Source organism: Girardinichthys multiradiatus, chromosome 1, assembly GCF_021462225.1.
Source record: "Girardinichthys multiradiatus isolate DD_20200921_A chromosome 1, DD_fGirMul_XY1, whole genome shotgun sequence".
Lineage (NCBI taxonomy): Eukaryota > Metazoa > Chordata > Actinopteri > Cyprinodontiformes > Goodeidae > Girardinichthys > Girardinichthys multiradiatus.
Genome location: NC_061794.1, coordinates 11744859 through 11772743, shown reverse-complemented (window position 1 = coordinate 11772743; position 27885 = coordinate 11744859). Strand labels below are relative to the sequence as shown.

The 27885-nt window shown below is 39.7% G+C and overlaps 1 protein-coding gene and 1 long non-coding RNA gene across 4 annotated transcripts; one reads left to right on the top strand and one right to left on the bottom strand.

Annotated features, from left to right (window-relative positions):
- chrna4b (cholinergic receptor, nicotinic, alpha 4b) lies at positions 1-25939 on the top strand. 3 transcript variants are annotated; one of them, XM_047348551.1, is made up of 6 exons: positions 1-405; positions 5300-5451; positions 9925-9969; positions 10059-10168; positions 15744-17172; positions 24932-25939. In XM_047348551.1, the coding sequence occupies exons 1-6, from the start codon at positions 351-353 to the stop codon at positions 25055-25057; spliced, it is 1917 nt and encodes a 638-aa protein (XP_047204507.1). In that variant the 5' UTR covers positions 1-350; the 3' UTR covers positions 25058-25939. The 3 variants fall into 3 exon arrangements, with proteins under 3 accessions (XP_047204507.1, XP_047204585.1, XP_047204440.1); XM_047348629.1 differs by having other exon boundaries at positions 24928-25939; XM_047348484.1 differs by lacking the exon at positions 24932-25939 and adding an exon at positions 21390-21892.
- On the bottom strand, positions 19935-21536 carry LOC124857442. The gene is made up of 3 exons (XR_007035603.1): positions 21416-21536; positions 21231-21318; positions 19935-19956 (listed from the first exon to the last, which is right to left on the bottom strand). It is a non-coding gene; the product is annotated as an uncharacterized LOC124857442 (long non-coding RNA).
- Positions 25940-27885: the final 1946 nt, after the last annotated feature.

The window sequence follows — 27885 nt, the reverse complement described above, 5'->3', positions numbered from 1 at the left end:
GAAGGATGAGCTACACTTGGATGAAGGACTCCAGACAAATGAGACAGGACTTTTAAGAGTTGGATCAGAGATGTTACTTTTCATGACTGTGGTCCTTTAATCTGCTGTAAATACTAAAAACAACCGGAGCCACTCTAATGATGGACAAATGGAAGAATAACTGGGAACTCAGCTCAGACGTACTGACATGACTATGATTTCTATTCAGCTGTATAAGCTGCTCTGAGAAGAACTGCTGCTATATGACAGAGCTTTTAGGTTTGGTCGCTTCCAGGATGTCTGACCACTAGGACTAAAATCCAGAAAAAGTTGGGGAAAGTTCACTCATTAGGTTGGAAATTGCTGAAGCCATGATGGAAATTTGCACATGCCTGTGCTTGGTTTTTATTGCTATAACTCCAAGAGGTAAGGTATTTAATTTCCTCATTTATAGCTGTATTATCTCTGATTACATTTGGCAATATAAATAACTGTCCACAAATATTGGATGGGCAGAGAGGAAGAAAGACAGGCAGACAGAAATGAGTTAAATGAGAGAAATGAGTTATTAAACTTTGTATTGCATCACATCACATTGTGTCACATAACACAACATCGTCTATGGTCAGTTACTGCATGGCATTGTAACATATGTTATCACATATCAGGGTTTTATTGAATCATATTACATAGCATATAATGTGTCATATTGCAATCTATTGCATCATATATTATATCAAGTTATATCCCATTGTATCACATCCTATTGCCTTGTATATCACTGTCACTTCACATCATGATATATCTCATATCGTATTGTATCGCACTGCATTGCCATATCACATCATATAAAATTGTATCATATCAAATTGTTTTATGTCACATCGTATAACAGTTTTGTGTTTTTTCACATTGTATCTCTTTATATCACTTCTTTTAACATTATGTATTGTCACATCTTGTTGCATTGTATCACGCTGCATCAAAGCATAACATTTCATATTACAAGTGTTCTGTATTATATCACATCATATCATTTTATATCACTTCATATTACATTATGTTGGATCATTTCACATCATATTATATTGTATCACATTTAATTTACCATTTTGTTTTGTCACATCACACCATTGTATCTTATTGTATCAGTTAACCACATCATACAGCAATTATTTCACATTAGATCACTTGATATCATACATTGTATTGCATTGTATCACGTATCATCTCGTATCATCATATTGTATGACATCATTGCATTTTTTTCAAATTGTATCACATCAGATAGCTTTCTATCATATCACATTATGTCCTCCCATTATGTCAGAATTGTATTGCCATATTTTGTATGCTGAGAGCAGGGCCAATATGCAGACAGGAACTTGGGATGAGCCTGGTGGAGGTTCAATAATAGAAACAGAATACTTACAGATCTTGCACAAGGAGAACAGGACATGGAGCACGGGCAGAGAAACAGGAGAAACCTGTAACAATGAATACCAGTGAGCTTTTATATTGAGGGAGGCGTGAGATACATTGGATCCAGGCAAGCTAACGGGGGAATGTGGATCAGCTGGGAGAGGAGAGTGATGAGCAGGGGAACTGAGGGAAGGAAACTAATTGGCACAAAGGGAACTAAACTAGACACAAAAGAAACTACAAACCAAGGGGGAAAAGACTAATACTTACCTAAGAGAATAAACTAGAATACACAGAGAACAGAACACAGGAAATAAGTAAGAAACTTAATGTAAAGGAATAAACCTACATTGCAATAAATTTCTAATGATAATAAACACAGAGAAATAAATAGAATATGGCAAGGCCTTTTAAGCAATAATGAAGAACTCAGATGTGATCAAAACTTAAACATAAATAAAAATAAAAAAAAACCAAACACCCAAGGATCATAACATTTATCACATTCTGTTGAATTATATCACAGAGTATTAAATTCTATTATATCATTCTACTGCATTGTGTTGTATCATATCATTTTGTATTACATTATATAACATCATATAGCATTTCATCAAAATTGTATATCATCTTGTTTCACAATATAATGTATCATATAATTGATCATAATCCATCCTTTATCCTGTTGCTTGGGATCATGATCATAATACTGACAAAATATAAATTCTTATTTTTGCTGACATTTGTCATCAAATTCTTTATCAACAAAGATGGAACTCTTTCTATGATTTACCACTAATCTATAATAATAATCAACTAATATTAAACTAATATTAATTAATCAATTTATTTTTCCCCCAGTTGGCTGTAGAAATAATATATATACAGTATGTATGTATCAAAAAGGCAGCAGAGGGACTTTGCTCTGTGTTCAGCTCTTTTTCTAATCTCAGTCATCTTTGTACACTCCAGATTCTGTCCAATTATTCATTGAGAGGGTAAGGATTTTATTGCTCAAGGCTAAATTCACAATATGATTCATAATCTCTGACAAAAACACAACCTTGGGAACACAAAATATGTTTTATAAAGTTTTTGTTTTTTAATTAAATAAGAGAAAACGCTGTCGCTGAAGCTTTGGATAAGTATATATATATATAGTTGCCTAGCCTAACAATAGTATTTTCTGTTTTGCTGCTGGTGCCATAATGATCTAAGAGAATGCATATTTACAGAATGTCACAGTAAGCAAAACATGAGTCACACACTGTCAGGGCACACGAGCAGCTCTCCTATCCAATCCCATTAGCCGCAAGGCAGCTTGAGAGTCATCTGGGACATCGCTTCTTTAATAAATACATCAACCCACATTTCTGTGACCCTGCATGAATAAAGAAAAAAAAATAAACATAAATTTTTTACCAGAACATGCACAAACATTTCAAGGTTATCATGTGTCTAGACATGTCAAACAGACCCAAACAACAATGGAAGAGTTGGGGTGGAGGGTGTGGGTAGAAGCATATCAATTTAATAAGATATTGATCCAAATCCTTTCAAAATGGTGGAAGCCAGTTTTCAGTTAGCCAAAAGACAGTCCATCGGTTTTGATTGAGTGGGCAGCAGATGTGAGAGAGGCACTTTGATGACAATACATTGTCACCATTTTAAAGACAACACAAGTTAATACAGCAAAACGTGCTTATAGATGATGTTCACACAGGAGCAAGCTTTAAAGAATGTCAAAAAAATGTCTCTGAAGAAAACAAAAACTTGTCCTGTTAAAATACCACCTGAAACTATTCACACCCCTTTGTTTTTTTCACATTTTTTTAGTTTAGTTTAAAACTGATTGTATAATTGTCTTTATAAGGAGCTACACAAAATGACATTTTAATGAAGTTATAACATGTTTTCACACATTTTTATGAATTTGTTTAAAAAAATGTAAACATAATAATAACACTCAAAAATTAGCTCAGGTGCATCGGATTTCCACTGATCGTCCATCATATTTCTACAACTGGACTAGAGTCCACCCCTGGAAAATTCAGTTGACTGAGTATGATTTGGAATGATAGACACTTATCTATTAAAGGTTTCACTGTTAATAGCGCATATCAGAGCAGAAACCAAACAATGAACTCTAATAAATAGTGTGTAGACCTTTTAGACATAATAAAGGAGAAAATCTGGGGGAGAGAGAAACAAATCTGCAATATTAAACACCCCAAAGCCGGTCCATTTGAGATTAGATGACACCAATGATAGAGATTCTTCAAGTAAACCTTCTCCAGTGTGCTCTGGACCTCAGACCAGAAATGTATTTGTCTCCGAACACAACAATGACCAGAAAGCACAAGGCCAAGGAGGCGTCTGCAAATGTCCTTGAGCGGCCCAACCAGAACCCAGAGTTAAATTAAATTCAACAGCACTGGATGTTACGAAAATTAATGCAAATCCAGTCTGACTGAGCTTTAGACCATCTGCAGAGAAAACCAGATGAAAATAAAGAAGAATAGTTGTGCCATGCGTATAAAGACATATCTAAGACAACTCGATGTCAGGGTTTGTCTAGCGGAGGACCCCGGAATGCAGACGAGCAGGCAGCATTACAGTGAGTAAAATGATTTAATTAACAAAACTTACTACCGACGGTGAAGGCAAAAACAGACATGGGCAGACGGGCAAGACAGGCTTGGCACGATCAAAGGACAAGACACGGACAGAGAGAGTGATCCTTAATGTTTCTGCCAGGAATGAACAGAACAGATGTGTATATATGGAGCAAGAAGCAGGTGAAACGAAGAGACTGAATGCTAGGTGCAGGTAAACTGAATGAAGATGATTGAAGACAGGAGAGAACAAAAAGTGGCTTGAATACAAACTTAAACACAACTAGTAAACCATAAAACTAAAGCATAACCAGATTAAAAAAAATCTAACTTGACAAAACATGAACTAGAAGACAAAAACTAAAGCATGACCAGGAAAATAACAGAAGCATGATTCAAAACCTATCAATAATAAGAAGAAGAAGAAGAAGAAGAAAAAGAAGAAGGAGAACCCAAAAGCACCCACAAATCATGACACTCGAGGCTTCCGTTGCTGTCAGGGTTCTTAAATTAAAAGATAGGCCACGAATTTGAATACTTAGGAAACACTGGGATAACATGCTTTTGACATAGAAACATTGTTTTTGCAACATTATCATGGGGCACTGTGTGTAGATCTCTGTAATAAACATACTCAGATTTGTTTTGCAATACATCTTTTATGTAACAAAATGTGAGAAAAGTGAAAGGGTTTGAATACTTTCTTGTTGCACTGTAGGTTTTCCTTCCATTACCATCACGTGACTAAACTCACAATTAGAATCTTTCTGAGCTCCAGTACAATTGATTTTTAGCACAGTAAGTTCATATAAGTAAAGACGAGACATTGAAAAATGTACTTTGGACAAACATAATGAAATATCAGTGAGAGCAGCTAACAAAAAAATCAAATCACGCCCAATGAAAATGTAATAGGGGTGGAGGAAGGGGGGCATCATGAGACATCTCAACTAAAACACTTCAGTTCAGATTCATGCTTCCACTTTTGCTGTTCCTCTTCTGCCCTGCCTCCCTTTGTCTCATCTCCCAGATACTGTCTCATGTAACCATACGCCACCTGTATAATAGAGGTCACCCTACTTTCACATCACACTCTGTATTCTTTGGTAGAGCTGCATCAGCTAAATTCACAGAGGATGAATGTATTGTAAATGGCAGCAATATGCATTTGAATCAATGTGAGATGAGTCTATTTCAAGCATGAATATAAAAACAGAAAGACATTGCAAAATGGTTTCCTTGCAAAATTTGCACATGTTTTTTAATGTCTTCTCTTCCCTCAGTGTTTTCCAAAGTTGGACCTCGTGCCCATGCTGAAGAGAGGCTCCTCCAGGACCTGTTCGCGCATTACAATAAGCTCTCCCGACCTGTGCAAAACACTTCAGACACAGTGTTGGTCCACTTTGGGCTGTCTATTGCCCAGCTAATTGATGTGGTGAGTGAAACCTCACAATCTAATTAAGCTTAATCAGTAAACAGGATGAAAGGTCATAATTAATGTCCAGCTAGACCAGTCCAGTTAGACTTCTTAGCTTTTTTTGTGTACATTCTCTGAATTGTATGTTTTGTATATTTTTCCTTATATTTTAAAAAATGAGACAGAACTTGCATTTCATGCTTTTTGCTTCTGTGTAAAATGGTTCTTTTATTATTTCAGTGCTTTAATTTTCCTTCTACATACACTACCTTGGAAATGTTTCATACCTTTTAAACTCTGTCACATTGCAACAACTATCTTCAATATATTATATGTGATAGGCCAATGCCAAGTAGCGCTGAAATAGTAGGTGAAAAAAAGGACATGAGATTAAATTTTTCTTACTATTGATAACCTTAAAAATGTGGCATGGATTTTTATCCGCCTTTCCCCGATTCGATCGTTTTTAGAACCACATTTTGGTGTAATTACATCTGCAAAGTGTTTTCGGGTATTCAGTCTTTGCCACAGTTTCTCAATTAGATTTAGCCTTGGGCTTTGACTGAGCTGTTCTAACATGAATATGCTTTGGTCTAAACCATTCCATTGCAGCTCTGGCTCTATGTTTTTGCAACCTCTAACAAATTTTCCTCCAGATTTTCCTATACAGGTCCTTCTCAAAATATTAGCATATTGTGATAAAGCTCATTATTTTCCATAATGTAATGATGAAAATTTAACATTCATATATTTTAGATTCATTGCACACTAACTGAAATATTTCAGGTCTTTTATTGTCTTAATACGGATGATTTTGGCATACAGCTCATGAAAACCCAAAAGTCCTATCTCACAAAGTTAGCATATTTCATCCGACCAATAAAAGAAAAGTGTTTTTAATACAAAAAACGTCAACCTTCAAATAATCATGTACAGTTATGCACTCAATACTTGGTCGGGAATCCTTTGGCAGAAATGACTGCTTCAATGCGGCGTGGCATGGAGGCAATCAGCCTGTGGCACTGAGGTTTTATGGAGGCCCAGGATGCTTCGATAGCGGCCTTTAGCTCATCCAGAGTGTTGGGTCTTGAGTCTCTCAACGTTCTCTTCACAATATCCCACAGATTCTCTATGGGGTTCAGGTCAGGAGAGTTGGCAGGCCAATTGAGCACAGTGATACCATGGTCAGTAAACCATTTACCAGTGGTTTAGGCACTGTGAGCAGGTGCCAGGTCGTGCTGAAAAATGAAATCTTCATCTCCATAAAGCTTTTCAGCAGATGGAAGCATGAAGTGCTCCAAAATCTCCTGATAGCTAGCTGCATTGACCCTGCCCTTGATAAAACACAGTGGACCAACACCAGCAGCTGACACGGCACCCCAGACCATCACTGACTGTGGGTACTTGACACTGGACTTCTGGCATTTTGGCATTTCCTTCTCCCCAGTCTTCCTCCAGACTCTGGCACCTTGATTTCCGAATGACATGCAGAATTTGCTTTCATCCGAAAAAAGTACTTTGGACCACTGAGCAACAGTCCAGTGCTGCATCTCTGTAGCCCAGGTCAGGCACTTCTGCTGCTGTTTCTGGTTCAAAAGTGGCTTGACCTGGGGAATGCGGCACCTGTAGCCCATTTCCTGCACACGCCTGTGCACGGTGGCTCTGGATGTTTCTACTTCAGACTCAGTCCACTGCTTCCGCAGGTCCCCCAAGGTCTGGAATCGGCCCTTCTCCACAATCTTCCTCAGGGTCCGGTCACCTCTTCTCGTTGTGCAGCGTTTTCTGCCACACTTTTTCCTTCCCACAGACTTCCCACTGAGGTGCCTTGATACAGCACTCTGGGAACAGCCTATTCGTTCAGAAATGTCTTTCTGTGTCTTACCCTCTTGCTTGAGGGTGTCAATAGTGGCCTTCTGGACAGCAGTCAGGTCGGCAGTCTTACCCATGATTGGGGTTTTGAGTGATGAACCAGGCTGGGAGTTTTAAAGGCCTCAGGAATCTTTTGCAGGTGTTTAGAGTTAACTCGTTGATTCAGATGATTAGGTTCATAGCTCGTTTAGAGACCCTTTTAATGATATGCTAATTTTGTGAGATAGGAATTTTGGGTTTTCATGAGCTGTATACCAAAATCATCCGTTTTAAGACAATAAAAGACCTGAAATATTTCAGTTAGTGTGCAATGAATCTAAAACATGTGAATGTTAAATTTTCATCATTACATTATGGAAAATAATGAACTTTATCACAATATGCTAACATTTTGAGAAGCACCTGTATTTAGCTCCATTCAGCTTCATATTAACACTGATCAGATTCCCTTTCAATATTGAAGTATCCCCATAGAATGATGGTGCCTCACCATGTTTCACAGTGATGATCTTATTTGACCATAGTACTCGCACATGTTTGCTCTGTCCCCTACATGACTTGCGGCAAAACCCAAACACTCTTCATGCCATTCTTGCATAATAGACACATTTCTCAAGTGCACAAATAATAGTTATCCTATTGAAAGATTTTGCATCTGGAGCTGTGGATCTCTGCAGCTCCTCCAGAGTTATCATGGACCTCTTGGCTGCTTCTCTGACAAATGGCCTCCTTGCCAGGCCTGTCAGTTTAGGTGGATGCCCATCTCTTGGTAGGTTTTCAGTTATGCCATGCAGGCCTGTCGCAATAAGCAATCAATCAATTAATCACATAAAATCAATTAATACATTAAAATGAGAAAGATAATTTCCATTTACATGCTTGTTTGTTTTCCTTATGTCTCCCTCTCTTTCTTGTTGTAAAACAGTAGCAACTAAATGCTGCAATACAACCAACATGCATTTGCACCTAAAACATAATCCGATGCATCCGTTTAGTTGTTTAATCTGCCAGACTAAAGTAGCTACAGTTTCGCATATGGCTTGTTGAGGCATCTGCTCTTATTCAAATGGAGTGCTTTTGTTGTTAGTTTGTGCTTTTTGTTTATAAAACTGGCAGCTTTGCCTATTTTCCCAGTCTGAGGCTAATTACGGTTTTTTGAAGGGCAATTTTGTTTACAGAGACCTCATAATCCATTTTATTTATTGTTTTTGGTTGTTTAATTTATTTTGGATATTTGAAATGTTTTCCAGTGTTAAATGGTATTTAGAAATTAAAGTTTATTGGTCTTTGAGAGGGTGTAGCTACTTGCCATTATCATTATATTGAAAATGTTATGTTGAAAATGGTCTACAAACAACAATATTATGATTTATCGCAATCATTTCTGGGACAATATATTGTCTAGAAGCATTTGTTATCGTGACAGGTTTAATGCCATGCTCTTTTTAGTTTCAGATGATGGACTGAATAGTGCTCCATGTTTAAAGGTGTTTTTCAGATGTTTAAATCTTCCATGTTGTTTCATAACCTAAACCTGGTGTATTCTTTGGTCTTCATAAATCTGTTTATTCTTTATTGTTCTCCAACAAACCTCTGACGCCTTCAAAGAACAGCTGTATTTGTGGTGAGATTAAATTACATACAGTACAGGTTGACTCTGAAGGCAATTTTTTGCACTGGATCTTATTTTGGGTTATCAGAGTAGATTGAGCTAAATACAAATACTGTATCATATAAACTCTACAAAACCTACATAGAAGCTGTGGTTGTAATGTAAAAAAGTGTGAAAAGTTCAAATAAATGCACAAATTGCAGCACTGGCTAAACTGTACTGGTAACACAATTGAAAGTACCAAAGCTAATTAGCAGATTAGCTTCTTCAGTAAATCACACTGAATGGGGGAGTTATGGTTTGTCATTATGTTCTTGCGCAGCATTAAGGTGTCTTTTCAGTTGGAGTCTTTCTGTTTATCCACATTCATTACAGCTAGCTCAAGCCTTCATCAAGCAAGTGAAATACATTTTGAGACAGATCACTTATCAGCAGAAATGAAACCACAACAAAAGAGATTCTATTATTTTTCCTCAAATTAAATCCATTTGTCAGATATGCTAACACATGCAGTAAATATACACAGCTGTCATCCAAGCAGATATGCAGTCTATACATCTTACCAGAACATGTTTATTCATGCTTTTCCTCATGGTTTCCAACACATCCATGTGTATTTTTCACGTGCATGCAATCCAGTTCCATATACTCACACAAACTTAGCTGAAGTACCTTATAGATTATGCAGCCTGCCTCACTTTGGCGAAAATGTTCTATTTTTTTGACGTTCAGTTAGTTGACAGCGTTTGCTCCTAATGCCTGGTTGTGAGTGTCAACTCCAGCTGAAGTTGTCTTTTCCTATGGAGTGTATTCGCTGACTGCCACATCTTAGATGCTGTTGAGGAAGAGCTGGAGAGAGCAGCTTGCCAAAAAAGTAGCAGGGTGCTTCTGCAAGAAGCTGACATTTTATTTTCTTGGTGTGTTACACAATGAACCTCTAGAACTCCAGACTGATACAGTTATTTGGGTGGAAGTTTATGTTGCAATATTTGCTTTTCTTTGTATTAAAGGATGAGAAGAACCAGATGATGACAACAAATGTCTGGGTTAAGCAAGTAAGAGATTATTGGAGACAAAACTAATGCTAAAGATGCATTTTAATACAAAGCTGCAATACATGAATTTAACGGATGTTTTCTTGCAGGAATGGAATGACTACAAACTGCGTTGGAACCCAGAAGAATATGAAAATGTCACCTCAATACGTATACCCTCAGAGATCATCTGGAGACCTGATATTGTCCTCTACAACAAGTAAGGATCAGTTTCAATACATTACGCTAAAATGCTCCTCTTCCACTGTTTGTAATTGTCACCATTTTCAAAATTATATGTCAAGTCACTTCCAGATTTTGATGACTTCATTTGAACAGATGGTGTGTCTGGAGGGAAAACATGATGAATCTGTTTCCTGATCTTTTGCCCGTTTGCAAAGTTATTAAGATGAAATAAATGAGAACCAGATCAGCGTTAATGGAAAAGTTTACAAAGAAATTTTTAAATCATAGAAAGTAATACATGTTGTTAGTAGTAAATGATGAACTGTAATTGGCTGTGTTTAATGGGGAGGCAATATGTAGTGCCTGCTGTGACAGAGCTGTAGAATAGGTTAATTGCCTCAAAATCAGGGAGGTCAATCAATTTTTTTAAACTGCAGCTGGAACAAAAGGAGAAGCTGTCATACATAATTGTAGTTTTAACTGATAAGGCAATGTATGACTATTTTATTTTTTGGACAGATTTTCTTCATAAGATTGAAACATTTTTTAAATAAAAAAGCCGTAGGGGTGTCCCAATCAGGACATATTTAACACCTATCCAAGTCATTTAAGAACAGGTATTAGCTGATGCCGGGTCCAGTCCAATGTCTGCAGTTCAAATAGACGTTTTTTCCTCACTGTCTGATATATAGAGAATTGCTTTCTTCAGATCAAAGTCTACATACACTAGATCACTTCTCCTTTAATCAGTTTGGATGATGATGTCATAGCTTTTGTAAGATTGTGATTCATTGTGATTGTGATTGTTGGGTTAATTGGGGGAACACCAGTGGATGTGTTTTTAAGCAACACTTTAAATGTACTGTTTCCTTGTGTGACATCAATGAAAAATCAAAACATTCAATTCAATTCAGTTTTATTTATATAGCGCCAATTCACAACACATGTTGTCTCAAGGCACTTCACAACAGTCAGGTTCATACATTCCAATTAATCCTAACAATTGAACAGTGCAGTCGGAGTTAGCTTTTTATTAAAATTGGATAAAAAGTTTTTCTGTCTAAGGAAACCCAGCAGATTGCATCCAGTCAGTGACTTGCAGCATTCCCTCCTCCCGGATGTGCATGTAGAGACAGTGGACAGTCACTGGCGTTGACTTTGCAGCAATCCCTCATACTGAGCATGCATGTAGTGACAGCGGAGAGGAAAAACTCCCTTTTAACAGGAAGAAACCTCCAGCAGGACCAGGCTCAGTATGAGCGGCCATCTGCCATGACCGACTGGGGGTTTGAGAGAACAGAGCAGAGACACAAAAAGAACACAGAAGCACTGATCCAGGAGTACTTTCTATGGGAAGGAAAAGTAAATGTTAATGGATGTAGCTCCTTTAGGCGTTTCACCTAGAAAGAAAGAACAGATAAACTCTGAGCCAGTTTTCAAGGTTAGAGTCAGAAAGAGAGCACATAGAGTTTGTTACAGTTAAGCTCAGTCAATCGCCATGTCTAGGCAGACACAGAGCCAGTCCAGGTGTAGCTTCTAGGAAGAGAATAGAGAGAACAAAGTTAAAAGCTGAAATAACAGCAAATAATGCAAAATTGGAGAGTAGTGTGAGAATGTAGCGAAGAGGGTGAAAGTGGTCGTTATGTCCTCCAGCAGCCTAAGCCTATAGCAGCATAACTACACAGATAGTTTCAGTTCAGATTATTTAGTTAAATGGCGCTTATTTACAACAATGTCATCTCAAGGCACCTCACAAAGGGTCCCACTGATGGTCATTGTTATACTAAAAACCACAAGGATTGGGATACCTCTCTCTGTCAGACTGATTATAACCATTGGAAAAGAGAAGGAGTCATACAGGTAGCATAAATGGAGGGTGTGTTTGCACCTCAACCATAACTGAGCCGGTTTAGGCTAAACCTGACTCCCCCTTACTCCATCCAACAGGGAGGGAGGAAGGCTCCCTCCCTGATAAACTAAGCCATTCTAACTATAAGCTTTATCAAAAAGGAAAGTTTTAAGCCTAGCCTTAAAAGTAGACAGAAAAGAAAACATATCATCCAATATACCATGAAGAGAATTGTGGACCTCTACAAGTCTGGTTCATCTTGTGGTACAATTTCCAGATGTCTAAAGGTGCAACAGTCATCGGTTCAAACAATTATACACAATTACAAGCAGCATGGGACTATCCAGGCATCATACAGTTCAAGAATGCAACAGCTTCTGTGTTGGAGAAATCAACGTGCCTTAGCCCAAATGTGCAAATCAACCCCAGAAAACCCCCCACAAAAGACCTTGTAGAAATGCTGGCTGAAGCTTGTAAGAAAGAGTTATTGTCCACAGTAAAATAAGTCCATTACTGATTTGAGATGTAAAATGCCAATTAGGAAGGAAAAAGCCATCAGTGCAAAAGCAACATAGTCAGCCATATTACAGTTTGGAAAGAAACACAAGGATATATGGACAAACAGACATAGAAAATTTGTGATCAGAGCTGAAAAGGTGTGTGTGAGCAAGCCTGCTCACAAACCTGATCAGTTACATAAGTTCTGTTTGGAAGAAAAAAACAAAATTTCAGCAAACCATTGTGAGGAGCTCGTGGAAGGATTCCCAGAAGTTTGAAGTCAGACCATTTTAAAGACAATTTTGCTAAATACTAAGGAAATAAATGTTAAACTCTGAATTTGAGGAAGGTTAAAAATTATTATTATTCTTGAACTTTGTCAACAGATATAACTATATCTAACTGACCTAAAACAGGTTAAGTTCAGTCTGATTTAATTTCACACAGTGAGGGGACAAAAGCTTGTGTGTCTTTTATGTAGTGTTTGTAAAGCTCTGGTTTCAGTTGTATGTGCTTACAAACTCAGTAGCACAAACAATGTTGTAAAGCAACACACCACGTGTTTTACGTTATGATTGTGATTGTATTGCATTTAAGTGACTCACCAGTGACATTCTGCAGTAGTCATTTTTCTTGATAGCCACACATAGTTTGTTCCAGGAGAAGTTTCTGTACTCCCTGTTGTGATGCGACTCACTCACAGTGTTGCCAGATTGGGCAGGTTTCTGCCTATTAAGGCCTATTTTGAACACGGAAAAAATATCTTTGGGTAGGTTCATTAAATTTGGCCTGGTTCTGACAACATTTGGTGGGTTTTTAGAAAGTAGACACTGATTAATCAACTGTCTCTGTAAAATGGCATTGGTCAGTAAACGCCCCCAATGGTGTTAAGAGTTCGACCAAGCTATACTGAGGTACGTTGACTTGATCTTGAGAGACAGCATCATGCCAATGTGGGAAAAATAAAGGAAAATATACTGAAAGGAATCGGGAACAGATCCAGAGCTACAATCATGCATTACCCCTGTCCAAGAGGATGACTCCAAAGCTCAAAGCAAGGATTGTATAACAGAAATCCGAGCACAACATCACAAGTTAAACGAACATGGTGTCACAAAAAAACATAGATTCGTGTTCCGAGCATCAAGTCTTTTGAATTCTTAATGGGATCTGGTTCTGGTCAGAACCAGGTCGCACTTGTTTCACGTCTTTTATTGTAGTCAGTGGTTTAATGGATATTATTGAAGTCAAGGTGGGAGCATTCAAAATACATGGAATGAAGGGTTCTGCAGTGATAAAGTCTGTTCTGCTGCCCTATTTTAGAAGTTGTGCTTGTCATTCTCTGGATATTGTGGCTAACAAAGCCATGCAACTTCACCCTAGCAATCTGGAATACGTGATAAGAGAAAAGGAAAACTTTTTGCTCACCCAGCAAAGCGCCAGAGTGATTATGAGGCTGTATATGAGACTCTGAATGAAGAAGGCTGCCTGCTGAAGATGATATCCCGAAGCTTGACCCATTGGTTGGTGATCTCAGACTGCATTGAAGGGGTTCTGGATCAAGATGATGTCCTTAAATTGCACTTTAGTGTGGTTAGTGTAGTGATGCTGAGCACTGCTATTCAGCCAGGATTTTGAAAGAAATGTACATTGGCAAAGTAAAGTCTTTGCATGCACTTTCTCCACCTCATATTAAAAGAAATTAAAGGTTCCAACTGGACACTGCAGAGACGCTAGGTGTATTTAAGGATCTTATTATTTTCTTGACTCTTAAATCAGCCAGCATCTACCTTTCACATCAGGATACTCACCTGGGTACCATATTTCACCAACTGCATGAGGCAAGTACACTAGTGCCTAAACTGACAATCAAAGCATGGTGTTTTGCTTTTTTGAAAAAAGTGCTTGTGCAATCTCAAACGCGCCTGCCTGCATCAATGGAGATGCTACGCAAACTGGAGCTGCTTTCCCCCAAATGGGTGATATCCATCACAAATAGCCCAGTAGTTAAAAACTTACCCACTGAGTTTTTCCCATATCCAGACGACACTCTAGAGTGCCAGTGAAGAAACTTATCAGCTGTCTTCTCAAGTGTAGGGAATAACTGTTTCAAAGAAGTAGCACTGGGTACTATCAAATTGCTCAAATTGCTGGTATGTTTGGGCTGGAAACTGTCAGTCATATCTGGCATTCCTGCATGCTGATAATTCACCATATTCTCAGCATATTTCAGTGCAATTCCACAGCACATTTGGGCTGTAAACATCATAACATTTAACAAATAGTGTTTCTGCAGCTCTCCGTGCAGCTCCCAAAGAATTGGGGAAACCCAACAGATGTTGTGTTTATTCAGGGACTAAACACAACATAATTTTAAACTGGCTTGATCTGGACCCCAAACCAATATTTGATTTCAGATTAGGTCAGAACACATCTAAAAAAATCGATTTTAAACCCAAAAATATATATATTTTTCAAACTATAAGGCTCATGTAACAAGCACTATCAGATGTAGAATAGGCTGTTGCTTTCATGCTATTACATATATGTACTTCAGATGACTCAGTTGATGGCGGGAATGTGGTGCTCAGGTGTGTGAGCGCAGATCTGTAATAAAGTAAAAGCTTCAGTGTCTACAAGTTGATTAGCCAAATAAACTAGACACAGATAATTAAAAGAAAGGAGGTTTGAGCAGCCGTTGCACCGTCAGATCAAAGGGGCAGAGAAAAACTCTTTCATCAAAATTAGCATGAAAACAAATGTTTTTAATTATTTAGCGATAACTAATCCATTTTTTAAACAACACAATTCAACTAAAAAACAAAAATAGCTATATAGGTATAGTTTCATAATAGGTTTGTCACATCTACTAATAATGTAAATAAAACTAATTTAACTATTACCCTCAGGAACACAGTAATACATGGAACGGCAATATAGTATCATGTAGTCTAACCAACACTAATACATTTCTATTCCCAGCCATGGGAATTTTAATTTCAATGAACAAAAACTAATAAAATATTTTGCCATAATGTGGAATGTTTTTAGATTTTCAATGTAACAAGCATAGCTGTTTCCATGATACTTATTTTTTTATCCAGAAGTGAGGTAGTTGAGAGTTTGTGATACATAGACCAATCCAAAATATATCCTCATCAAATTTTCCAGAGATTTTAGCCTTACAACAAAGCTTTTAACCATGGCAAAAATTTAAACTAAATTTCCTACATTTTCTTCTCTTATGCTCCTCTCCTTTTAGTGCGGATGGCGACTTTGCTGTAACTCACCTCACGAAAGCGCACCTGTTCTATGATGGCCACATAAAGTGGACACCTCCAGCCATTTATAAGTCATCATGCAGCATAGACGTCACCTTTTTTCCCTTCGACCAGCAGAGCTGCAAGATGAAGTTTGGCTCCTGGACCTATGATCGCGCCAAGATCGATCTCATCAGCATGGCCAGTGATGTAGATCAGATGGACTACTGGGAGAGTGGCGAGTGGGTCATTGTCAATGCAGTGGGCAAGTACAACACAAAGAAATACGAGTGTTGTACAGAAATCTATGCAGATATCACTTACTACTTCATCATTCGGAGGCTACCCTTGTTCTACACCATCAACCTGATTATCCCCTGTCTGCTTATCTCCTGTTTGACTGTTCTGGTATTTTATTTGCCATCCCAGTGTGGAGAGAAGATCACCTTATGTATTTCAGTTCTACTGTCGCTAACAGTATTTCTCCTGCTGATCACAGAGATTATTCCCTCCACATCACTGGTGATCCCCCTGATTGGTGAATATCTGCTGTTCACAATGGTCTTTGTCACACTCTCCATTATAATCACAGTCTTTGTGTTGAATGTGCATCACCGATCGCCAAAAACCCACGGCATGCCTCACTGGGTGCGTAGGGTTTTCTTGGACTTGGTGCCTCGAGTTCTCTTCATGAAACGTCCACCAGGCACAGCAAAGCAGCACTGCAAGAAGCTCATTGAGATGATGCACCGCCCAACCATGATTTCCACAACAAACAACTCGCAAGCTTTTTGGATTGGGCTGGACACGGAGCTGAGACAGATGACACTGGCAGATAATACACTCCCAAAAACTCCAGCTGACAGTCCAAGAATCCTCGTCTGCTCACCGTCTCCACCTTCTTCCCCTCGAGATGACCACAGTAAAGATCATCCATTGAATGCCAACATTTTCCACAGGTCTGCTTCCGCCAAATACTCGGTCCTCACAGAAAAGCATTGTCTACGTGGACACAACTCTTCAACCATGTGCGCTTCTCAGTTATCTTTGCCTCCAACTTTACCTCTGGGCTCACTTCACAACTTGTCTGAAGATCAACCAAGTACTCTGGCCCTAAATGGCCGTTCCCAAAGTGCAGAGCAAATGTGCAACCAACATGAGCAGGTTCCACTGAGATCTGAACATCTCTGTCGCTCTCAGAGCTTCCAGTACTGCTGTCTGCACAATGATGGCATATTGGGGACCCCAAGACTGGTGAAAGGAATGGTGTCTAAAGAGCACTTGGCCAAAACCCCCAAAACAGTGTCCACCAAAGACGCAAGCACCCAACAAGATACTCCTATTCCAGCAATTTCCCCAGGTATGCAACGAGCCATAGAGGGAGTTCAGTACATCGCTGATCATCTCAAAGCAGAGGATGCAGACTTTTCAGTAAGTTATAAGAATTTACTTTTTTCTATTAACTCACTAAGCCTTGGTGATAAAGCATTACCCACAAACAACTGATAACCTCTGATTATAATTAGGGTGTGGGACAAGAGGTGCATCAAGTAAACAAACTGTGGTCAGACAATATTTCATATGTATGTAGATAGTTGGCTCAAAATGAGTCAAATCATTGGTTATTATTTTTTACATCTTTATTCAAAGGAGCCAGGCTCATTTGTAATCTTTTAAAAGTGGTTCTGATAAAGCCATACAGAAGGTAATTTGTGCAGTGTGTGCTTAACAATATAAAGAAAGCTGAAAGGTGAAGGACAAACGAAAACGTGTGAGGCCTAACAAAACCTTCTACCACAGAGTCCTTAAAGATCTAATTTAAATTGGTTATTTGTCAAGCATACTGTTTTGTGTTGACATAGCACTGGTCTATCTCCTAAGTTTAGGGACTTGTTTATATCTACAGATTTATAGGTCAAAGTAAAATGGCTTAACAAACAAAATAAACATTCCTTCGACAAAGGTCAGTTGACTTTAAATGAGAGAAAAAAGAAAGACTTTAAAAACTCTAAGAAACAAATAAAATCTGGCATTTCAAAAGCAAAATTTAAGGAAAAATGTTGGACAGTATAAACACCTTAAATAAGTACAGCAACGTAATTAAACTGATGACATTAAAATATCAATTTAAAGACAGGCTTTCCATTTCTTTTTCCTTCAAAATATTCTAAACTAATGTGTGATTAAAGTGAAAGGTTACCATTGATCTTTTCACATCAGAGATGAGATATGTCTGTGCATATTGTGATCTGAGAAAGATATCCAGTCTCCTGCCAACAATACCATGTAGAAATGTATGGCTGAACCTGCTTTTAAAAAAATGAAAGATATTCTACAGAATTTAAAAATGAACCAGTATGCTCCCTCATAGTGTTTGCTGCTGAATACTCATTTCTGCATGCCATTCCTGAGGCTATAGAAATGTCCATAAACACGAGTCTTTAAAGTTTCCTCCTCCAAAACACTGTAAATGAAATATTTCAGTTTCCTGAGTTCAATTTTATATGTCCTTCCTCCCATGTGCTTTATGAAGGCACTTGTAAGTATTTCCACTCATAAGAATACAGATGACTTAGACAGCTTCTTTCGATCTTGCTTGATTCTTGTTGCTAAAATGTTTAGTTGCTACTCTAAAATGGCATAATTTTTGTTGCTGAATACCACAGTAACAGATGATTTCTCACCCTCCTATTTTAAACTTGTTGACAGTGGTCCAACAATATAAACAAGCTTGAGCTTCAAAACCAGCTAACAAGCATGCATCTGGAGATAGGTGGAGGTATACTTTTCATTGGCATTAAACTCCTATTGCTGTCCTTGCCTTGGTTTTACAATTTTGATAAGGTTATGCTATAAATATTCAAGATACTAAATGAACTTCCCATAGTTTGTTGCATACAAACACAGGTAACACCACGTGTTTCTCCCTGGGCGGTCGTTGCAGTGGCAGTGATGTAGTGTTTTCTGTTGCTGAGGGGGGCGTGGTGGGGTCACTGGCCCTGGGTGCCTGCCGCTGGCTGGGGACTTCTTGGTGGATGAGTTTGTCCCGTCATGGTGCGGGGTAGGGGTCCGGTTGTGGGTGCGGTGCTGAGTGGGGTCTGCCCTGTTGCGCCAGTGGGCGGGGGTGGCGTTGCGCGGGGCCCTTGCCTTGCCTTTGTGGCGCGCTGTGTGGTTGGGGAGCAGAGTGCGGCGGGGGTTCTTAGAGCGGGGCTGTGTGTGGAGATTGCGCTGTGAGGGTGTGGCTTCATCGGCTTCTCGGCCACGGAGTTCACCTGTGGGGGTGTGCCCCTGTGGGGGTGGGGATTCGTGGCGTTTGGGTTTGGGGGTATGTGTTCGATATCGATGTCCTTGTTGGGGGTGGCCCTGTGGGGAGGTTCTTGTTGGGGTTCACTGGGGGTGGGAGACTCATGGGGTTGGGATCGGAGCTCGTTGGGGGGTCGGGACTGCTCCGTCCTGGGGCAGCTCCGGTTGGCGGGTTGCTTTGGGCCATGTGGACCCCTCTTTTGTACATAGCCCCCTCTCCGGAGGTGGATGGGGGTTGTTGGGGACTGGGTTCGGGGCGGGGGTTGGGAGCTGGGCCGGGGTCACCCGGGTTTGGGCAGTACCGGCGCTGTCTGCCTGCCTCTGCCCCAGGAGGGAAGGGGACCACCTCCTGGGTCCGGGGGCTGGTTGCCCCTAGGGGGTACCGGCGCCTGGACCTGGGAGTATAGAGTATGCATGGGGAGTGTGAGTGAGTGTATGACGTCCATTGTTGTTTATCCTTACGTTGGGTGTGAGTGATTTTATGTGTATGCATGAGGGTGGCAGTGGGTGATTGTGACTGTGTGTGCCTGTTTTTTTTGGGTTTTTTTGCGACAGGTTGGGTCTTGGACTGCTCCCTCTCCTGGATCAGCTTCCTCCCCGCCACACCGCCTGCCGGTGGTTGGAGTCTCTGCCCGCTGGTGTACTTGTGGTTCTTGGTGTCCGGGGCTGGGTGCTTTGGTATGTGCTGGCTCACTCCCGGGGGCTGCTTGCCGGGGCCTGGCCCCCTGGGCTCTGCCGGGCCTCTGCTTGGGGGGTGGTGTGTCCCGGGGTCTTGGGCCTCTGGGTCCATGGCTGGATCTGCTCGGGCGTGGACGGCTGCCGGCGGGGCCTGTGGGCTCGTCGCTGCGGCTCCCTGGGGCTTCTGCACTGTCGCTGCTGGGTGGTTCCCAGGGGACTCTCCACTGCTCTTCTCTGGGGGTGTTGAGAATTACCGTGAACTATTTTGTTAAAAATCTTTTTTTTAAAACAGCTGCAGGTGTATAAGCAAGCAGGGTGTAATCTTGTATTCTCTTCATCCTTCTTTCTCTCCTCCACTCTTTCCTCCTTTTCTCCCCTTTTTCCCCCATCTCTCTCTTTTTTGAGCTTCTTTTTTCCTTTTCATTTCAGTCTCCATGTCCGTAACAATTGAAATATTCCCAAATAAGTTTATAATAAAGTTTCTTTTATAAATATCAAGCAGAGCTTTAAAGCATTAGCTGTGATGCTCCGCTTGTGAAAGTAAATCTGTTGGGCAATTTCTTGGCACTCAGACAACAATTCTGAGCAATACTCTGCCGGACAGGACACAGTAAAAATAAATAAATAAATAAAATAATTAAATTAAATTAAATTAAATATTTGATGAGACATTTAATTATTGAATTGTGCATTTCATATTTTAATGGTATATTAAATTATTTAATGATGTACTGCATAAATAAAATTGTATGTTTTAATTATTTCATGAGACATTTAATGGTACATTTATTTATTCCATGGTACATTTATTTGTTTCACGTGACATTCACATTTAATTATTTATTTCATGGCATATTTTTTTATTTAATTTTGTCCCTTTTGGACCTCCATATAGGTAGCCCAAATGATTTACTTTCACAAGTGGAGCATTACAGCTTACACTTTAAAGCTCTTCTTGATATTTATAAAAGAAACTTTATGAGAAACACCTTTGGGATTATTTCAATTGTTATGGACAAAAACGAAAAGGAAAAAAATAAGAAGCACGATGGAGAGAAAGGTGGGGCAAAAAGGAAAAGGGGAGAGAAGGAGAAAAGAATGAAGGAGAGAAAGAAGGATGAGAATACAAGAAAACACCCTGCTTGCTTCAACACCTGCAGAAAAATTCATATTAACAGCTTTTTTACCAAAAAGTGCACACTACTTATGAATGCAAGATGTATTTAGTGGCAAATGCAGCTCAATATAGAACATTTGTGTATGTTAACAGCTGAATCTAAACACTTCTGGTTCTGAGTGTGAGCGTGCTTGTGTATACAAGGTTTCTCCATAAAAATATGTAATAACAAGTGTGAGGAGCCACAGACCTGCCCCGCTGGACCTGGGACAGATACGGAGGAGATCCGAGCCATAGACTGTTAGGAGTGTGTTCTGTTTGGGGGATATGTTTGTGTTCACTTACTTTCCAGAGTCAGAGTGGCATGGGCAGAGTTTTTCAATCTACACACCTGTCCTGGATCCTGCTGATGAGAGCAGCTGGCATTTAAGCTCCTGGAAGTGATCCATTCCTCGCCGGATTATTCAGTGACATTGGTACTGAGTGAGACAGCCAACAATTGATCTTTGAGACCTTTTCGAGTAACCTTGTGATTTTTGTGTTTCCTAAGGACACTTGGTGGAGTTTGGAACTTACATTTTGTTGGAGCTTAAGGACTTGTGTATGTGGACTCCTCCTGGAAACTCTCACCTGGAAGCCAACAATCCTCTCGCTCTCCCTTGGACCTGAAACACAAACGGACTCCAAAACCTGAAACACTTACCTCCTGGATTTCCTTTGCCTCCTCCGCCGAGCTTACCTCCCTCCCAAGAGCCTGTAAGAAAGAAAGAGACACTCTCTTCAATATACTCACCATTACTCCTGTGGATAGTCCATTTAACATCTTCCTATTCCTTTGCAGGACAAATCAACTTCCATCATTCACTGTAAATAAACATCACTTTAACTTTTCATCTGGTCTCTGCTTCATTGTTCTGGTTTTGCCTGAACTCGGGTACTCCTCCAGTTAATCCTCAACATAAACATCCAAAGGCCCCCCAAAACACAAGAACCCCGGGAGAACCTAGGCAGACCTGGCTTTGGTGTGTTGCCCTGGGGTGGCAGTGCATCTAACATAAGGGTGACGGCAGTGGGGTGGGGGTGCTGCAGGTGCTGGCATTGAGGCAGGGCTGGGATGTAGGGTGCCATGCCCTCTTGTTTGGTCTGTTTCCAATTGTCCCTGGCTTGGCAGTGGTTGGATCGTGGTGCTGCTCTGAGGGGGCTTCCTCGTAGTGTCTTTGGGGATCTCTGGGGGGTTCTCTGTCCTCGGCCAGCATGCTCACCCCTTCCTCCCTAATATAAGCAACACTACACAGCACAAGGGTCTTGGGGTGTGGGATAATGTGCTTTCCGGGCATCAGGGGAGCACCATGCAGTGCCCTGCTCTGTTATATTTGGCCACATCCAGCACCTCAATTCTAAAGCGCACATATCATACAAAATCCACTTTTTACCCTTTAAATACATTTTGTTGTGTAGTTGGAGTCTGTAGGAGTGCAGAAAAGTTGAATTTAGTCTCTCCAGGTACTACGTACATATCTTTCTGCTTGGGTAATTTTTTTTTCAGTCCTTTCAGTTTTTCTATTACCTGTTACATTTTTTTTAACTGTTACGTCACAGTATTTGCTGCGTAACAGTTAAATGAAGTCATGGACGTCCGACTGATCAATTTCATGTATGCGCCAAATTTATTTCTCGCTGCGATTTTGAAGTCCAAGCTCAAGTATGCCTATGCTGCAAGAGGATAAATCTGGTTCGGATGTTGGGTGTACTAACACACACACAGTATCAAGAAGGATTTGCTAAAATACTTCATCTGATTAGTTCCTTCTGTCTATGGAAACAACAGACACAGCAAAGCCGTAAGCTGCAAATAACGCTAAAATGACAGCAAACCTTATTTTAGACATACATTTATTGTGTGTTTATATGTGTGTTGTGTGTTGAAGGCATGATGCAGTAGCATGTTAGTGCTGTGTGCTGCTTTTAGCTCCTAGCTACTAGTATTATTATTACATTAACAGTTTTGCATTATTTTTGCAATTTTTGTCTTGTTTCTGCATCGCTAGATAGTTGCTATCAAACTACAAAAATGGACGAATGGGTAAAAGAGGAGCGCTCTTTGACCTAGAGGGGGGCGGGGTGTGAAGTGCCTCAACAACATTTAAAGAGACCGCACCAAAAGCTTTCAGATGCACCTCAGAAGAGGGGTAAAAGAGGGGCCTGTGGAGGTACTATAACAAGGAGTTCAGACCAAAGAAATCCAGTTCCACTTTATATAGACCACAACCCAGTAATTTAAGTGTGAAAAAGGATTTAAAAGCATGATTATGCACTAGAGCACGGTTGTCAAACTCCAGTCCTCGAGAACCAGTGTCCTGCAACTTTTAGATGTGTCCCTGGTACAACACACCTCAAACAAATGGCTGCATTTCCTCCTCAGTATGCAGTCAAGTTCTCCAGAGTCCTGCTAATGACCTAATTATTTTATTCAGGTGTGTTCAAGCTGAGGAACATCTAAAAGTTGAAGGTTACCGGCCCTCGAGGCCTGGAGTTTGACACCTGTGCACCAGAGACACTTAGGGCTTTGGGGTTGGGGTTGGGGTGGGGCAGACAAGCAGTGGGTCTTGTACACCCCAGTCACAGCCCCAGTTGCAATGCACTTTAGACATACACATCTTTGAACGTTGTAAAACGTAATGAAATGTGTTTCTGTCTCCTGCATTGAGAGCTGTGTTGGGATACCTGAGTGCAGCTGGCAGAGTAGGTCACATGTCACAGATAGACAGGAAGCTGTTAAACTGTGAAAAAAGCTTTAAATTTGAACAGAAAACCCAGATTCAATCAACAAAATGATGTGTAAAGAATAGTTTTCCACTGGAAAAAATTGTGTGTTGCGTGTGGATGATGTAAACAAAAACAGTAAACCAACTGAGTTTTATCAGAGACTGTCATTACAGTCAACACTGAGTGAACAGGACCCTACGGCAATATCTGGGATTTAACTGGGGCATCCCTAGTTTCAGCTGTGTTATTTTATTCGTTTTTGCCCAGCAAAATTGCATTTTTCCTAAATCAATCATCTGAGATTTCAGTAATAAGAATAAAATGCTGCTCAAATGTCATTTAGTAACATGCCTGAGTTTAGGAAATGTTTCTGCAGTTGCATAAGAATTGCTTGAATTTCATTTGTCTTGTTGGTGTGTTTTTATAGTGTGGCCTTTCCTAATATGTCATCTGTATTATTTTTATAGGCACCTGCACTGCATCCAAAATTATTCTCACACTTTTCCATTTACTTTTTTATCGGGCCTTGATATTTATTACATTTCCTTTTGTATAGCATTCATTGAAAGCATCACACCTAAATTCATTCCAAGTTTTCTTTTCTCAGCACTTCCACACTTACTGTCTAAAGATTTATAATTTTTTAGCTTCTTTCATGTCCCAAAATTTTGGCCTTAATTTGTGAAGACAGTGAGACTGAAAACCTATATTAAATAAAAGATACTAAGAATAACTTAACACATGGAATCATCTTACAAAAACAGTTTTTGTATTAACTTTGATTATATTAGTCTGACATTAAATGTCTTATAATATTTAAGAGTGGCAAAACTCAAATACAGGTAAAAATCTGTAAGGAATCACTGTGTATAAGAATATTTAAATGTCCAGAAAAGTGAACATTTTTTATTATAATTTGTTGCAAAGAATTGGCTATGCAAGAATCAAATAAATCTTATTGGAATTTTTGCTCAAATACATAGTGGCAGCTGCACTTCATTCCTTGCTTCCCATACAATACCACTGGAAATCAAATACTAGAAGAACAGATGCCTAACAATGTGAAATGTAGAAATACTACATTACATGTGTGATCTACAGTCACAGGATGACAGTCATCAAAACAGCAGGACATCTATAATTTGACCATGAATATTTCATAGCAAAGATTGAGTGACATTTAAAAAGAAGCAGCCTTGTGGTGAAAAAAAGCTTCCGCCATTCAAGAGAAATCAATCAAAGGTGAAAACTGCCAGCTGTTAAATAGAAAAGTGGCGTGGTGTGAAATTTGAAATGTCCCTCTGTGCTTTTTGTCCTTTCTGCCAGGTGAAGGAGGACTGGAAGTATGTGGCGATGGTCATTGACAGGATATTCCTCTGGATGTTTGTATTGGTGTGTATTTTGGGATCTGTGGGACTCTTTCTTCCTCCCTGGCTGGCTGGAATGATCTAGAAGCTCTGCTTCGAGGACATGAGAACTGACAGGAAGACAAGCTGTCACATATTGTAAGAAAAGGTTTATCATTAATATTTCTATTTTCTGTTTAAAAGAACTACGTGTCCCAGTCTTTGCTTTTATCCTCCGATATCAAAAGGTTACCTGCAGAGAAACAAGATGAAATATCTATCATTGATCCCTGTGGGCACATAAATTCTTTATGAGGGCAAAAGGCCAACCACGAAAATACCCCTCAGTGCCACTCCATCTTGACACTGAGCTGCACAGCTCAAACTGTCACTTTGTGATAAAACATCTGAAAAATAGATTTGACCCATTTGGAAATACTGATAGAAGACTCAAGATCCTGATTGCTATTAATAGGACCATATAAGGTGGGAAACATGTTTGAGCATACCATCAAGTGTTGCAGTATCTGAGCAGTATCACAGTTAATAATGAACTGATGTCATGAAATATACATAAAATATCCATAAAGTTATGTTTCTGTGAAAATTTGTCGGAATTCTTTCTTTGGAGCGATAGTTTATGTGTCAGGCTTTTAGGTAAATGTGGCTGATAACCAAATGTAAAATGTAGCCTTTTTCAATCTTTCCAGTCTTGGCATCCTTTCCTTCACTAATGGCCACATACACAAATTATTATTATTTCTTTTTTCCTTGATAAATATTCTTTACCTTTATAGATATACACATGTTCAAAAAAGTATTTACACCCTCTCCCCCCCACACACTTTTTACAATGCAGCAATAATTGTCAATGTATTTTACTAGCACATTATTGTTGGAATAATTTAATATAGATTTATCTTATATTTTCTTCTATTCTTTAACTTGACTATTTCATTTTTATAACCTTTCATGATGTTTGTGTGAGTAAAGGATGTGATGAGTTTGTCTGCAAGCGAAGGTCATAAATGGAGCTGAGAAGGAAGCAGTCCGCAGTTGAGGAGGTCATAAAACATGAAGGCTGATTGTGCTGAACGGACAACACACTGATCCTAAGATTGGAGGAGACTGTGGAAGTGTGTTGTTAAAAGATAATGGTGTTTATGACCTGTATACGATGCAGCTGTTTTTCCCATCCTTAGACAGTAACGTTCTTTGTAATTAGGGACCCCCGAAAAGATAATAAAAAGAGAGGGTCGGACAGATGGTTTTCAGAGCGGTAGGAGATTGTAACTGAAAACATCACTGTCCGTTCTCCTCACAGCAAGTGAAATAACTAATTCTTTGTCTTTCTCTTCTTTTTGTGATGTTATAAGTATTTTAGGTTGTTTAAACCTGACAATTATGTAATAGATCAATACGTCAGAAAATGATAACGTTTTTTTCAGATTTGTCACAGATAAATCTCTAAGAAGTTCGGCATGCATTTGTATTCGGCCTCTCTCTGATACACCTAAAAACATCCAGTTGAACCAACTGCCTTCACTGGTAAACTTATAAGTAAATAAAGTCCAACTGTAACTAGAAACCTGCAAGCAGCTTTGAAGGCCCTCGCACCCCTCAGCGCAACTGGGGCTGTTGAGCGACCGCAGGAGCCTGGCATCACACGCCACATACGATGACACCGCGTCACTTCAACACGTCGCCAGTAGGTGGCACTTTGAGCAACATGTCATATGATCTTCGGTCATGCAGAGTTTCGGTCTGGCAAAAAGCATTGAAAATTTGGAGTAAATCGGATCTTCCAGAAGGACGCTGCAGTTGCTTGTTTGTTAGTGGGCGGGGCTAAAACAACATCATCAATTGACTGTGTCAAAATGTCCATCATTAACTCAGGATCATGTATATTAAATTTCAAGTGGATCGGATGATGTATGAGGGAGATATAGCCCTTGAAGTGTCCTAGGGGGCGTTGTTGATCCAAATTGAAATGTAATCCAATAGAGCTGTTTGGGGTCTGACAAAGATCAAGCATATTCATTTTGGAGTGAATGGGACCATGCATGTGTAATTTAGAGGCAAACGTATGGCCGTGGCGTGACATCAGAATTCGCCACGCCATCATATTCACACCCTCCAGCTAAAGCAGTAAGTACTGGCGACTGTCTAAGACCATCATGTTATCTGTTACTTGGGACAGTTTCACATTGATTAGGTGAAGAACATCAAACACTGATTCTGTAAAGGAAAACGGGACACTTTCTGTTGTCAGGGGGCGGGACTTCGATGATGTCAGCATCTGACAAGTGAATATTGTTGAGGCCTAGAGGCAGATCAATCCCAGAAGGTTTCATTTGTCTGTGACTTTCTTTGTAGGAGCTATATCAATTTAGTGTTTTATGGCGAGAAGTCATATTTTGAGGCGTGGCCACGCCCACACGCTTTCATGTATCAAAATGTTTTTGATAACTTTTAATCCCCGGTGCCTTAAGAGTATACTGAGTGATTTTGAAGTCTGTAAGTCAAAAGCTGTAGGAGGAGTTCGCTCAGATATGCGTGCTAGAAACGGTCAAAACTGTGTCAAAATGGCAACTTCAATCCAAAATGTCTGACTTCCTGTTGGGTTTGGACCAATGCTCCAATAGAGTTTTTTGTAGGTCCTGAGAAGTTACATAGGTGTACCAAATTTCAGATTCCTCGGTCAAAGCATGGCTTGGGGCTGATTTTTTCTAATTTTGTAGGGGGCTCTGTGGACGAATTAGGCCACGCCCACCGAATATGTCATCAGATACCTGTTGGAGACTGGAGAAGGATCAATCACATTGAATTTGTTGCAGATCAGATGATCTATGTGGAAATTAGAGGCAAACGTATGGCCAAGGCGTGACGTCTGACTTCGCCGTGCCGCCATGGCCACGCCCTTTCATGAAAAGT